The sequence below is a fragment of the Corvus cornix genome, chromosome 27, assembly GCF_000738735.6.
Source record: "Corvus cornix cornix isolate S_Up_H32 chromosome 27, ASM73873v5, whole genome shotgun sequence".
NCBI lineage: Eukaryota > Metazoa > Chordata > Aves > Passeriformes > Corvidae > Corvus > Corvus cornix.
In genome coordinates, this window is record NC_046355.1 from 1,851,660 (window position 1) to 1,862,907 (window position 11,248).

Here is an 11,248-nt window from a genome sequence, read left to right on the forward strand (position 1 = left end):
ACTCCAAGGCTGGAGGCTCCACAACCTCACAAGCATTCCTTGGTGACTGCTCCCTAATCCCACAAGACCCCCTAAACCCTCCATTCTCGTCATGTTCCTCTTCTCACTTCTTGTCACTGACAAAGCTCAGCCTGAGCCACTTCACAGCAGTTTCCTAATGGCCCATCAATTAGAACCTGATGAGCTCTGAGCTCCCTCCTCCTCTCCCTTATCACCTACTGCCACATTGGTGTCATTGTGTGCTTTGTTTGTCACTTTCCCTTTTCCTTGTTCTTCCCTTGGCAAGGGAAATGGACGTGATGTGAGCCTTAGAGAACCAGACACCCTGGCCTTGCACATGCCCTGACAGTGGCCTCTGCTGAACTTGCTCAAGTGAGGCAGTTCCTGATCATGCTGAACGGCTCCTGTCCCCAAAGGAAATGGGGTCTCTAGAGCAAGTCTCTGCAGGGAAACCTCATGTGCAGCTCGGTCTTTCAGGTGTCTCCCTCCAACGCTTGCAGCATTGCTAAATCCTGGCATCTGCTTTGCAGGCTGCCTGAGAAGTGACAAACGTGAAGGAAAAGGGACCAATCCGTTTCAGGTGGAAGGTGGGTGTGACAGAGCCCTCCGATGATGTGAAATGCTCCTCTAATCCAACACATTCCTTGTTTTCCCTCACAGATATTCTACTGCTTCAGTAAGGTGCTGAATGCTCATCCAAGGGTGTTTGGGGAAAGCCGAGGATGAGAACAAAATGTAGAGAAGCGAATTCCAGCCTCAGGTGGGATTCAAAGTACACCTTCCTTACACATCTAGATGGGAAAGTGGCTTCTCATCCACGTTCCAGTACGAGGCAGAGACATTTCCCCAGGGACAGAGATGGAGATTTCCCTGTCACCTCAGCAAGACTCCCTGCAAACATCTCTCCGCTGGGACCTACTGAGGTGACGGCACTCCATTTATGAGACCATGTGTGCCTGCCAGCGCAGCTGCTTTGTCAGCTCCCACCACAGATGCTGGCCTGAAGGAGCAGCTCTGCTTTGCAAAGCAGGCTGAGAAGAGCAATGCACGCGCCCAGAGGGCCAAAGGCCATGGCAGAGCCGCAGCCCGCAGCAGTTTCCTGCCAGGCAGAGGAGGCAGAGGGGCGGAGGGGAGGCCGGGCAGTGCGTGCCGAGTGTGTAAGCGCAGGGGGCAGGCTGTGCGAGCCGTGTGTCCGGCGGCCGTGCAGGGCTGTGTCGGGCGCGGTGTGCGCGGGCTCGCTGCGCAGGAAGGAGCTGCGGAGCCGCCTGAGGCCCGGCGGCCGAGCGGCAGCGCCCCCTGCTGGCCGCGGGCGGCGCTGTGGCCCCGCCCCGCCCGGCCCCGCCCGCGGCGGTTCGTGCCCGGCCGCAGCCCCGGCTCCTCTGCCCGTGTCCCCCAGCGCGCAGTAATACACGGCCGCGTCCCCGCGCCGGGGCCGCCGGAGCCACAGCGCGCTGCTCCGGCGATCTGCCGACACCCACAGACCGCCCGCAATGTCCGGCAGCTCTTTGGACTCTTTCACAATGAGTGCTAGGAATTCGGGTCCTCGGCCCGGGAGATGACGGTACCAGTAGATATACTCGTTGCTCTGATTTTGGGATGTGAGCAGCTGATGTTGATGCCGGTGTTCTCGGTGGTCTCCAGCCGTGGCTCCTGCTGGACCTGGGCTCTGGCCACAGCCACTGCCAAGGAGAAAAGAAGAATCACTTTCCATCAGCAGCAAATGCCGTGCACGCGGACAGGGGATAGGGCAGAGGAGGACAGATCAGAGCTAAGTGGGCTATGTTTTGAGAATAAAGCATGGAGAGACAATTTCTGCGAGAGTGTTGCTTGGACATTGTATGTGGGATATTTAGGAGAAGAGTCAGACTGCAGAAGGGGAGATTGGAATGAGGAAAAGGAATGGCTCAAGAACTGGAGTAATAAAAGCGGCAAGTTCGGAAGGAATGGATTCATTAAGGAGAGAAGAGATGAGGGCAGTGGGTGCAAAAAGGGAGAGGAGGAGCAGGAGTGCCAGAGAGGAATCCCGAGCCCAATGCTGATCGCAGGCAGATCCAGACCCAGCCCCGGCCACCGCCACCTCCGCTGCCACCCCCGCGCACCGAGCAGCACCGCGGCCAGCGCCGCCAGCGCCGCGCCCCGGCCCCGCCGCATCCCGCCGCTCCGCCCCCGAGCATCGCTGCTCCCGCCAGCCCCGGCTCTCTGCTGCGGCCGTGCCGCCTCCTCTCCGCCGCCTCCACTCCTCTTCTGTCCTCTCCGCCGCCGCCAGCTCCGCCCCGGGGCTGAGCCCTGCACCGGCGCCGCTCGGGCTCTCACCGAGTCCTGGCACGGAACGGAGGCGAGGCGAACGCGGTGGGAATGGGGCGGCGGTCCGGACTCTGCACTTCGGAGGCGGCGGGGCCGGGGTGGGTGCCAGGGGATCGGGCTGGTATCGTGGAGCTCAAGATTGACACTCCATGTGTTCCTTTCACTCCCATGATCCGTTCCCTCGCATTCTCCCTTTGCTGTCACCTGGCGACTCCTGAATTGGCCTTCAGGGCACTGAAAAGAAATCCACTCACATGGATACAGGAGGTGGACAGGGACCCTCAGTCTTTCTCCCTGGCCACGAATCCAACCTGATGCAGCACAGGGGAGAAGCAGCTGTGCACTGGCCTGGAGACACGTGTGTGTGAGCACTCGCAGCCATGCCGAGGCACTCTCAACCTTCCAAACAGAATTAAGCTAAGAATCCAAACTTGGGTGAAACCTTTGTTGGGGCCTGCAATTGGCAGAAGCAGAGCGTGGTGTTTAGAGCAGCTGGAAAAGGAGGTCTCAGGAAGCAGGGACTGCATTTCAGTGCCTCTTCCCTGGACAAATCTCCTGCAGGCTGCTACATCCTTGTTCAACTGCACCCAGGCTCCTTCTGAATCTGGGAAAATGCTGCTCTGTGATGGTCAGGGCAGAGCAGTGGACAGTGTCTCCAGTGCCATCAACGCATTTCACTTGTTGAATAACACACACACACACACACACACAGAGGCTCCTGGAGGCTCCTGCACATTGGTGTGGCTTTGTGCATGAATTTGTGCTCCCACATGGATTCCTGTGGACCCTGGCCGCACAGAAGCGCACACAAACCAGGAGCACAGGCAAGAACACAACCAAGCATGGATGCTGCTGAGGACACCTGGGAACAACTGTGGCAGGGCTGGAGCCTTGTGGGGAAGGACAAGGAGTCAGGCAAGGCCATGGCACAGTTTGTGTACTCACAGGCTGAACAGAGGGTAAGATGTCAAACAAGGCCCGAACACTTTCCTGAAGGCGGTTTTAACAGGACAGGGTCAAAACCAGCTGCCCAGTGCCCATACGTGGGGAGGTAAAACCCGGTGACCATCAGGGTGAGCTGAGGAGTGAAGAAGGGAGGGCATATATGTAAGTGTGTGGGAATAGATATGTGTTGGGATGTGCTTTATGTGTGCACATCTCTGTACAGGAATGTTCATGTAGATGTGTGTGGGAAGACTTGGGTGCAGGAGAAGAAACAGGAGTGAGCGTGTGTGTTTGCATATCTGTGGGTACATGCCGGAAGAAGTATCTGTGCCTGGATCTCCTTTGGCAATGTGTGTGCACACATCTCTTCCTAAATGCAGAGCAGAGGTATGAGTCACTCTTTGGGTGTATGCAAGCTCCAGAGGTTTTTTGTGGTACCGTGAACTTGTGTATGTGCAAATGGATGTGTGAGTTCTTTAATTACTTCTTTTCTACTCTGGGTGCTGCTTTATTCCCAGAAAGCCTTCAGGGAGGCTCAGGGAAGTGACGGAAGTGAGGAGAAGCGACACCAGTTAAAATGAGGGTAAATAGGCATTGAGCGTGTCAGCCTTTTCTCTGTCATTTCTCAGCAGGTCCCCTTCGTCACCGAGCAATGAACCAGCATCTCCTGAGCCTTCCTTTGGCTGCCAATAGGCTCCGAAATACCTTCCCTGATTCCACTGACCCTGCCTGCGGTGTTCCTCTCCAGCAAATTGTTTTGTGCACGTTGCAGGGGAGCAGCCTTGTGCTCGGCGGAGTCTCTCGCGGAAGGCCAGTCCGTGTGCTGGGCCCGTGATCGCTCCCGGCCGGGGGCCCGGGGGTCCCGCGCGCGGCTCCGTCCCTGCCCGGCCGGGGCCGTGAGCCGGAAGCCGAGCGCCCCCTGCTGGCCGCGGGCGGCGCTGTGGCCCCGGCCCCGCCCGGCCCCGCCCGCGGCGGTTCGTGCCCGGCCGCAGCCCCGGCTCCTCTGCCCGTGTCCCCCAGCGCGCAGTAATACACGGCCGCGTCCCCGCGCCGGGGCCGCCGGAGCCACAGCGCGCTGCTCCGGCGATCTGCCGACACCCACAGACCGCCCGCAATTTCCGGCAGCTCTTTGGACTCCTTCACAGTGACCGCGAGGCGTTCGGGTCCTCGGCCCGGGAGATGACGGTACCAGTGGATCAATTCTGTCCTTTGTATCTTGGGATGTGAGCAGCTGATGTTGATGCCGGTGTTCTCGGTGGTCTCCAGCCGCGGCTCCTGCTGGACCTGGGCTCTGGCTGCAGCCACTGCCAAGAAAGGAGTAAGAAAATCCAAAGCTCAGCTACGATCGTTCAGCTTTGCTGTTTCTTTTCCCACAGAGACAATCAGGAGCAGGGGCAGTGAGACAGAGCCAATCTTTTAAAAGATGGGGAGGAATGCACCTTTTCAGGCATGGAGAATGGTGCTGGTTTGTTTTGGAAATTGATGCATGGAGAAATAGAAATGTCGGCTGCATGGAGGGATGGACAGCAAGAGGGAAAATGGACAGGAGGGCTGGGTTTGCAACAGGGAATTATGATAGGCTGAATTCAGAAGAAAAAATGACTTTTGATGCACAGGGGGACGTGTGGATGTATGGAATAAAGGAGACATGCAGGAGATCAAAGTTATGGATATGAAACAATCAGAGGGAGCTATGAGAGAGGTCTCGGAGTAGAAAGAGAGGCAAGGGATGATGCTTGGAAGGAAGGGTGAGGCTGTGTGGGTGGATGGATGAAGAGTAGACAGGGAAAGGAGTTGTTACAATGAAGGGTAGAGGGCTTTCTGATCAGGGCAATAATAGCTGAGCATACAGAGGAAGGAGAAGGGTGCATTGCAAAGCAGGCACAGACACAAGCAGGCTCATGCCAAGAGAGATGGGGACTTGGAGGGTTCGAAAAAGGGGATGAGATATGACAGAGATATGACCAAAGAAGGGGGTAGGAGACGTTGAAAGAGATAGAGCAGCCCCGCGCCGGGATCCCTGGGGAACATCCCAAACCCAGCCCCGACCCTCATTCTCCGCCGCTACCCCGCGCACCGAGCAGCAGCGCGGCCAGCGCCGCCAGCGCCGCGCCCCGACACCGCCGCATCCCGCCGCTCCGCCGCCCGAGCATCGCTGCCCCCGCCCAGCCCCGGCTCCCCTCGCCTTCCCTTTCCTTCTCTCGCCTCCCTTCCCCCTCGCTGCCAGCTCCGCCCCGGGGCTGAGCCCTGCGCCGGTGCCGCTCTGGCTCTCGCCCGGGCTCAGAGCACTCAGGGGCTCTGCACGGGCACAGCTTGGTGTCTTGGCAAATGGACTCTCCCCCTCCTCCAGCAAGGACATCCCGGCGAGAATCAGCCTGCACAGAACCAGCTGCAGCCTGAGGCAGCAGCAGCGCCCCGGCCCAGGAGATGGAGCAGCTTCCCGGAGCTGCTTCCGAGCACAGGGGCTGGAAACATCCTGGAGATGGCAGAGAACCTCCCTTCAGCTGCAGCCCCACGACGATCACTCTGAGCTGTGTTGTGGCCAAAGGAGTTTGAGGAAAGAGGGGCACATGGGCATGTGGGCATCAGGGCCAGGGGTTATTACTTCTTCTGGACTCTTGCTTAATAAAACTCCCCATATTCCATCTCATGAGCACTCCAGAGAGCAGGTCCATCTTCTCTCTTTCCTCTCAGAAAGTCGTGCTAGAAAGCAAGAAAGTCAGCCTGAGACATCTCTTCTCCAAGAGAAGCAGGCCAACCCATTGTCCTCTCCTTGCATGTCATCTTTGTCAGGCCTCTAATTGACTTGGTGGCCTTGGAGGCACTTGCTTCAGGATGTCGATTTCCTTCTTGGAACAAGGATCTCCAGCATGGATGCAGTACTCCCAAGGGTTACCTTTTCTCTCAAGGGCTGAAGGGACAGGGTCACCTTCTTGGACCTGCTGACAACACTTGGACTCATACAGCTCAGGGCGCAGTTGGCCTCCCTTGCTGCAAGTGCTCATTGCTGTCTCATGTTCTGCTGGGTGTCTCCTGAAATCCCTCACTCTTTTCTGGGAGGGGTCTGTCCATGTCTTCTGAAGAAGAGCTGTGCCTGACAGTCAAGGCCTGTTCCTCTCACTGTGTGTTATCCATGGACTTCTGAGAGCTCCCCACTTTCCAGTACTCACGCTGTTCATGAAAACATTAACAGTATTACCATTAACAGGGTCTTCCTACTAACTTCTCTTACTAGGCCTGGGCTTTGCAGGAAAATAACAATTCTGAGCCTGGTAGGACGGGCACTTTTCCGCACACCTTATGCCTGAACCCATTTGTCACTAATTTGGTCCTAAAGGAAACATGAGGGAGGCTCTGTTAGGTCTTGTGAAATTCTGGGTACAAATCTCCCCTGCTCTTCCCTTCTCTGCAGTGCCCATGACCTTGTGATAAAGGGATGAGGTTGGCCCTCAGCTACTCCCAAGCTGCAGCTCAAAAGCACATCCACGAGGAAAAGAGTCAGCCCTGGCTGAGCTTGCCAGCAGAACTGCCTGGCACTGATGCCGCTGAGGTCACAGAAGGACAGCAAGAAGCCCTCAGCTGCACCAGCTGCACACTGGATCCGAGCACCACCTGCACGTTGGATCGATGCCCAGCCAGTCCCGGGGCAGTGATTGGCACCTCCTGCACCACTCCCCCCCAGTTGATACACTGAGCATGGCATCATACGGTATGGAAGCTCCCTTTGGCAATGTGGATCAGGTGTCCCGGCCATAATCCCTCCTATCTTACTGTGCACCTTGTCATTGGCAGGACATGAGGCACTGGAAAGCCCTTGACTGAGGGTAAGCACTACTGAGCCAGAACTAAACCATCAGTGTGTTACAACATCATTCTCAGACTAAATCCAAAACACACCTCTGTGCCACCTTCTAAGAAGATGCAGCAGGATGTTCTGCCTTGGGAGAGGTAAAGCAGCTCAACCTTTGCCCTATTTGCAAAAGTGATCAGTGATGGGTGGGGAAGAGGGGGAGTCACACTAGTTTTGGTGTTGCACAGTGCTGAGAGCAGTCTGACTCATCAATCCCAAAATTAAACATTCTGAAGGAGAATAGTGTTTCCTGACACAAACTAACATTGGTGACGATGTGGCAGGCAGAGTTCCTGACAAAGGAACCAACAAGCAATAGTACTGAAAACTTCCCTAAAGCCGCTGAGCTAAGGGCTGCTGAGGTGGCGCAGCTCGACGAGCAACATCTGCCTGACAGTCCCTCACTTTATGCTATAAAAACCCAGTCCCACTTTGAAAGGGCAGGGAGGTCTAACACACCTTTCTAGGAGTACGTTGGAAATACACTCCTGGAGGGGGGAGATCCCCTCCAAGTCACTTCTCAAGGCAGGGCAAAAGAGATTTTCCCATGGTCATTTGTATTGTGAGTTACATCAATATCTACTTAATAGTTATTAAGCTAACTTTGAAATTATTGATTTGATGAATAGGGCACTATTCTGGTAGTTATAACTCCCTATACATTATAGTAAATAATTCGGATTAAAACCTTTTATCCTAATCATTATCATCATCGATCAAACTAGTAATTCCTTTTATTCATATAAATCTATTTAGGTTACCATCCTTAGACGAGTCCCTTCAAGGCAAACATGTCTGGGAACAGCACCTCGTGCAAACACCTATACCCAGAGTCAGACACACTGCTTCTCTTTGGCTGCAGGACTCCCAGCAAAACCCTCTTTGGTATAACCTCCTCACTCAAGATTAGGGGATGATGACTGACACTTGTGTGGGGATGAAAGTCCTCAAAAGGGTGAGGTGATCATCTTATAAACCCAGGAATTTTCCTGCCTTATCGAATGCAGTGAAAAAGTGTTAGGGTGTCGTGAAAGACGAGGGATGTTTTGATAGGGGGCAAAGATAGGGAAAGAGAATGATGGAAGTTTTGGGACTGCAGGGGCACGAGGGTGCCGGTGTCGGTGCCGGCGTCTCTGTCGGTTTCTCTGTCGGTGTCTCTGTCGGTGTCTCTGTCGGTGTCAGTGCCGGTGCCGGTGCCTCTGTCGGTGTCTCTGTCGGTGCCGGTGCCGGTGCCGGTGTCTCTGTCGGTGCCGGTGCTGGTGCCGGTGTCTCTGTGGTTGTCTCTGTCGGTGTCAGTGCCGTGCCAGTGTCTCTGTCGGTGTCTCTGTCGGTGTCTCTGTCGGTATCGGTGTCGGTGCCGGTGTCTCTGTCGGTGTCTCTGTCGGTATCGGTGTCTCTGTCGGTGCCAGTGTCAGTGTCAGTGTCGGTGTCTCTGTCGGCGTCGGTGTCGGTGTCGGTGCCGGTGTCGGTGTCTCTGTCGGTGTCAGTGCCGGTGTCGGTGTCTCTGTCGGTGTCTCTGTCGGTGTCAATGCCGGTGTCTCTGTCGGTGTCAGTGCCGTGCCGGTGTCTCTGTCGGTGTCTCTGTCGGTGTCGGTGTCTCTGTCGGTGCCGGTGCCGGTGTCGGTGTCGGAAGCGCCCCGGCAGCCCGGCACGAGCGGGGCGAGGCGGCCCCGGCGGCCGAGCGGCAGCGCCCCCTGCTGGCCGCGGGCGGCGCTGTGGCCCCGGCCCCGCCCGGCCCCGCCCGCGGCGGTTCGTGCCCGGCCGCAGCCCCGGCTCCTCTGCCCGTGTCCCCCAGCGCGCAGTAATACACGGCCGCGTCCCCGCGCCGGGGCCGCCGGAGCCACAGCGCGCTGCTCCGGCGATCTGCCGACACCCACAGACCGCCCGCAATGTCCGGCAGCTCTTTGGACTCTTTCACAGTGAGCGCGAGGAGTTCGGGTCTTCGGCCCGGGAGATGACGGTACCAGTAGATAGAGTCGCTGGTCTGGATTTTGGGATGTGAGCAGCTGATGTTGATGCCGGTGTTCTCGGTGGTCTCCAGCCGTGGCTCCTGCTGGACCTGGGCTCTGGCTGCAGCCACTGCCGGGGACAGAAAAAGGACAGACCTCAAATCCTACATTGCCCTACTGCACAGAACAAAGCCCGAGGAAGCACTCAGGAATGTACAGGATGCTGAGGAAAACAGTTTCCAGAAGATTTCAAGACATGAAGGAACGGAAGTGTCCATTAATCGTTTGTGGAGAGATGAATGCGTGAATGACAGGAGGACTGGGGAAGGCACTGGAGAATGGGAGAAAGTGAGAGAAAGGACAAAAAGTCAAAAAGTAACGTAGCAAGCGGTAAGGACTTGTGAGCTAAAAAGGAGAGAAAAGGAATGTTTGTGCAGGGTTGGAAAAAGAATGGAAGCCAGAGATTTCTTAGGGAGTATGGGATGGAGAAGAGGGAGGGATGAACGGGAGAATAGTTCGCGGGAAGAGGTCTGTGAAGAAGTCAGGCAGGCAGGACCGCAGCCTCCAGGGACCTGCGGAGTCACCCCGGCCCCAGCCGCGGCTCCCTTCGCCTCCAGCCCCGCGCACCGAGCAGCACCGCGGCCAGCGCCGCCAGCGCCGCGCCCCGGCCCCGCCGCATCCCGCCGCTCCGCCGCCCGAGCATCGCTGCTCCCGCCAGCCCCGGCTCTCTGCTGCGGCCGTGCCGCCTCCTCTCCGCCGCCTCCAGCTCCGCCCCGGCCGGGCTTAGACCCCGCCTCTCACAGCACCACCACAATGAGCGACACAAGGACGTTTGCCATTGCCAGGGACAAGAGACAGCTGCGTCCCATCCCACACAGCACCGACACTGCATCGGAAGCAGATCCGCTCCGCCACTGGCAGCCCACGGGCGGCAGGATTGCCGAGCCTCTCGCCGTGCCCCCAAGGCACAGCTCCTCCTTTTGCCCTCTGCAGCGCTGCTGAGAGCGGCTGTGTCCCGCCTGGGGCCGAGGGCACGGGGGCTGCCAGCCGTGCTGAAGCCCCGCCCGTGCTGTTTGTCCCGAGTTCAACTGATCCTCCGAGCTGGAGTGAAACCGTCCTTGGTGAGCCTGAAATCAGCATCAGCGGAGCGTGAGCTTTGGAGGGGCAGGAGAGGGAGGGCTCAGGAGACAGGGGCTGCAGTTCAGTGCCTCTTCCCTTGAGACATCTGTAGCGGGCAGCTGCCGTCCCCACTCAGCTGCACTCAGGCTCCTTCTGACCCTGGCAAGCTGCTCTCTGTGCTGCTCAGGGCCGGAGCAGTGCTCGGTATCCCTGGCCCAGTCAGGAAATTCCCTCGCGGTGAGGGACACACATGCACAGACTCAGATACACAAAGGCTTTTGCACACCAGTGTGGTGTCAGACAGAAATTTGTCCTTCACGTGTGTCTGTGCTCACTGCCAGCTCCAAGAGCGTACAAGGCAGGAAAACACGAAGGAACAATGTCAGCTCTTGGCTTTGCTAAGGACACACGGTGCCAGAAGCAGCAGGGCAGGAGCGTTTTGTGGAAGGTAAAGGTCCTAGTCAAGCACAGAGCAAAGTTTTGTTGTGCACAAAGTGGAGATGAGTCAAAATAGACCAGCATACTTTCCTGAGGGCAATAATAGCACGACAGGCACACACATGGAGAGGCAACCAGAACTGAACCTCGGCGGGAGTTGAAGAGAGAGGGACAGACAAGGCTAGGGGACATCATCCTGCACAACAGCCCCTGAGCTTCCCATCTCACTGGAGTGAGGATGGCTGGAGCTTCTTCCTGAGAATGATACCTCAAATCAGAAGCACCCAGGCAGACACATCACTCTCCTGTTCTGGATCCATCCAGCACTGCAGCTGAGTCTTCTGCCTTCAGTGCTGCATTCCTGCCCAATATATCCCGGTGCCTTTCATCCCGATGTTCAGAAGAAGCCTTCTTTTTGGAATGGGCATGGAACAAACCTGGAAATGAAAAGGCAGCAGTGCAGGAAGTGAAAGCACAGTCCCTAGGATTAGGTATGCTGGTTTGCATTCAGATGAGCTGGTGGGGAAATTCTTTCCTCTGCAAAGGTGTCTTCTAGTCCTGTGGAAATGAAGGGCAAGTCTAAAAGGCAGCCCAAATCCCTGGGGTCTTACCAATTTTTCTTGCCTTTTTCTATGGCCTACTA

At 56.8% G+C, this 11,248-nt stretch overlaps 3 protein-coding genes across 3 annotated transcripts; all 3 read right to left on the bottom strand.

Annotated features, from left to right (window-relative positions):
• Positions 1 to 976: 976 nt before the first annotated feature.
• On the bottom strand, positions 977 to 2,151 carry LOC120411303. Its single transcript, XM_039565573.1, is given in 3 exon segments — positions 977 to 1,590; positions 1,593 to 1,679; positions 2,100 to 2,151. Coding segments are annotated over 3 exon segments (753 nt in total).
• A 1,740-nt stretch (positions 2,152 to 3,891) lies between these two features.
• Positions 3,892 to 5,385, bottom strand: LOC120411305. Its single transcript, XM_039565574.1, has 2 exons — positions 5,327 to 5,385; positions 3,892 to 4,553 (listed from the first exon to the last, which is right to left on the bottom strand). The coding sequence occupies exons 1-2, from the start codon at positions 5,376 to 5,378 to the stop codon at positions 3,892 to 3,894; spliced, it is 714 nt and encodes a 237-aa protein (XP_039421508.1). The 5' UTR covers positions 5,379 to 5,385.
• A 2,892-nt stretch (positions 5,386 to 8,277) lies between these two features.
• On the bottom strand, positions 8,278 to 10,403 carry LOC120411306 (U1 small nuclear ribonucleoprotein 70 kDa-like). The gene is given in 4 exon segments (XM_039565575.1): positions 8,278 to 8,340; positions 8,399 to 8,890; positions 8,892 to 9,178; positions 9,676 to 10,403. Coding segments are annotated over 4 exon segments (1,107 nt in total). The 5' UTR covers positions 9,941 to 10,403.
• Positions 10,404 to 11,248: the final 845 nt, after the last annotated feature.

Bases quoted from the DNA above. Each gene is read 5' to 3' on its own strand.
- LOC120411305 (XM_039565574.1), bottom strand. From the start codon at position 5,378: ATGCGGCGGTGTCGGGGCGCGGCGCTGGCGGCGCTGGCCGCGCTGCTG. The intron at 4,554-5,326 runs GTGCGCGGGGTA...CTTTCTTGGCAG, and splicing joins GCTGGCCGCGCTGCTGCTCG to TGGCTGCAGCCAGAGCCCAG.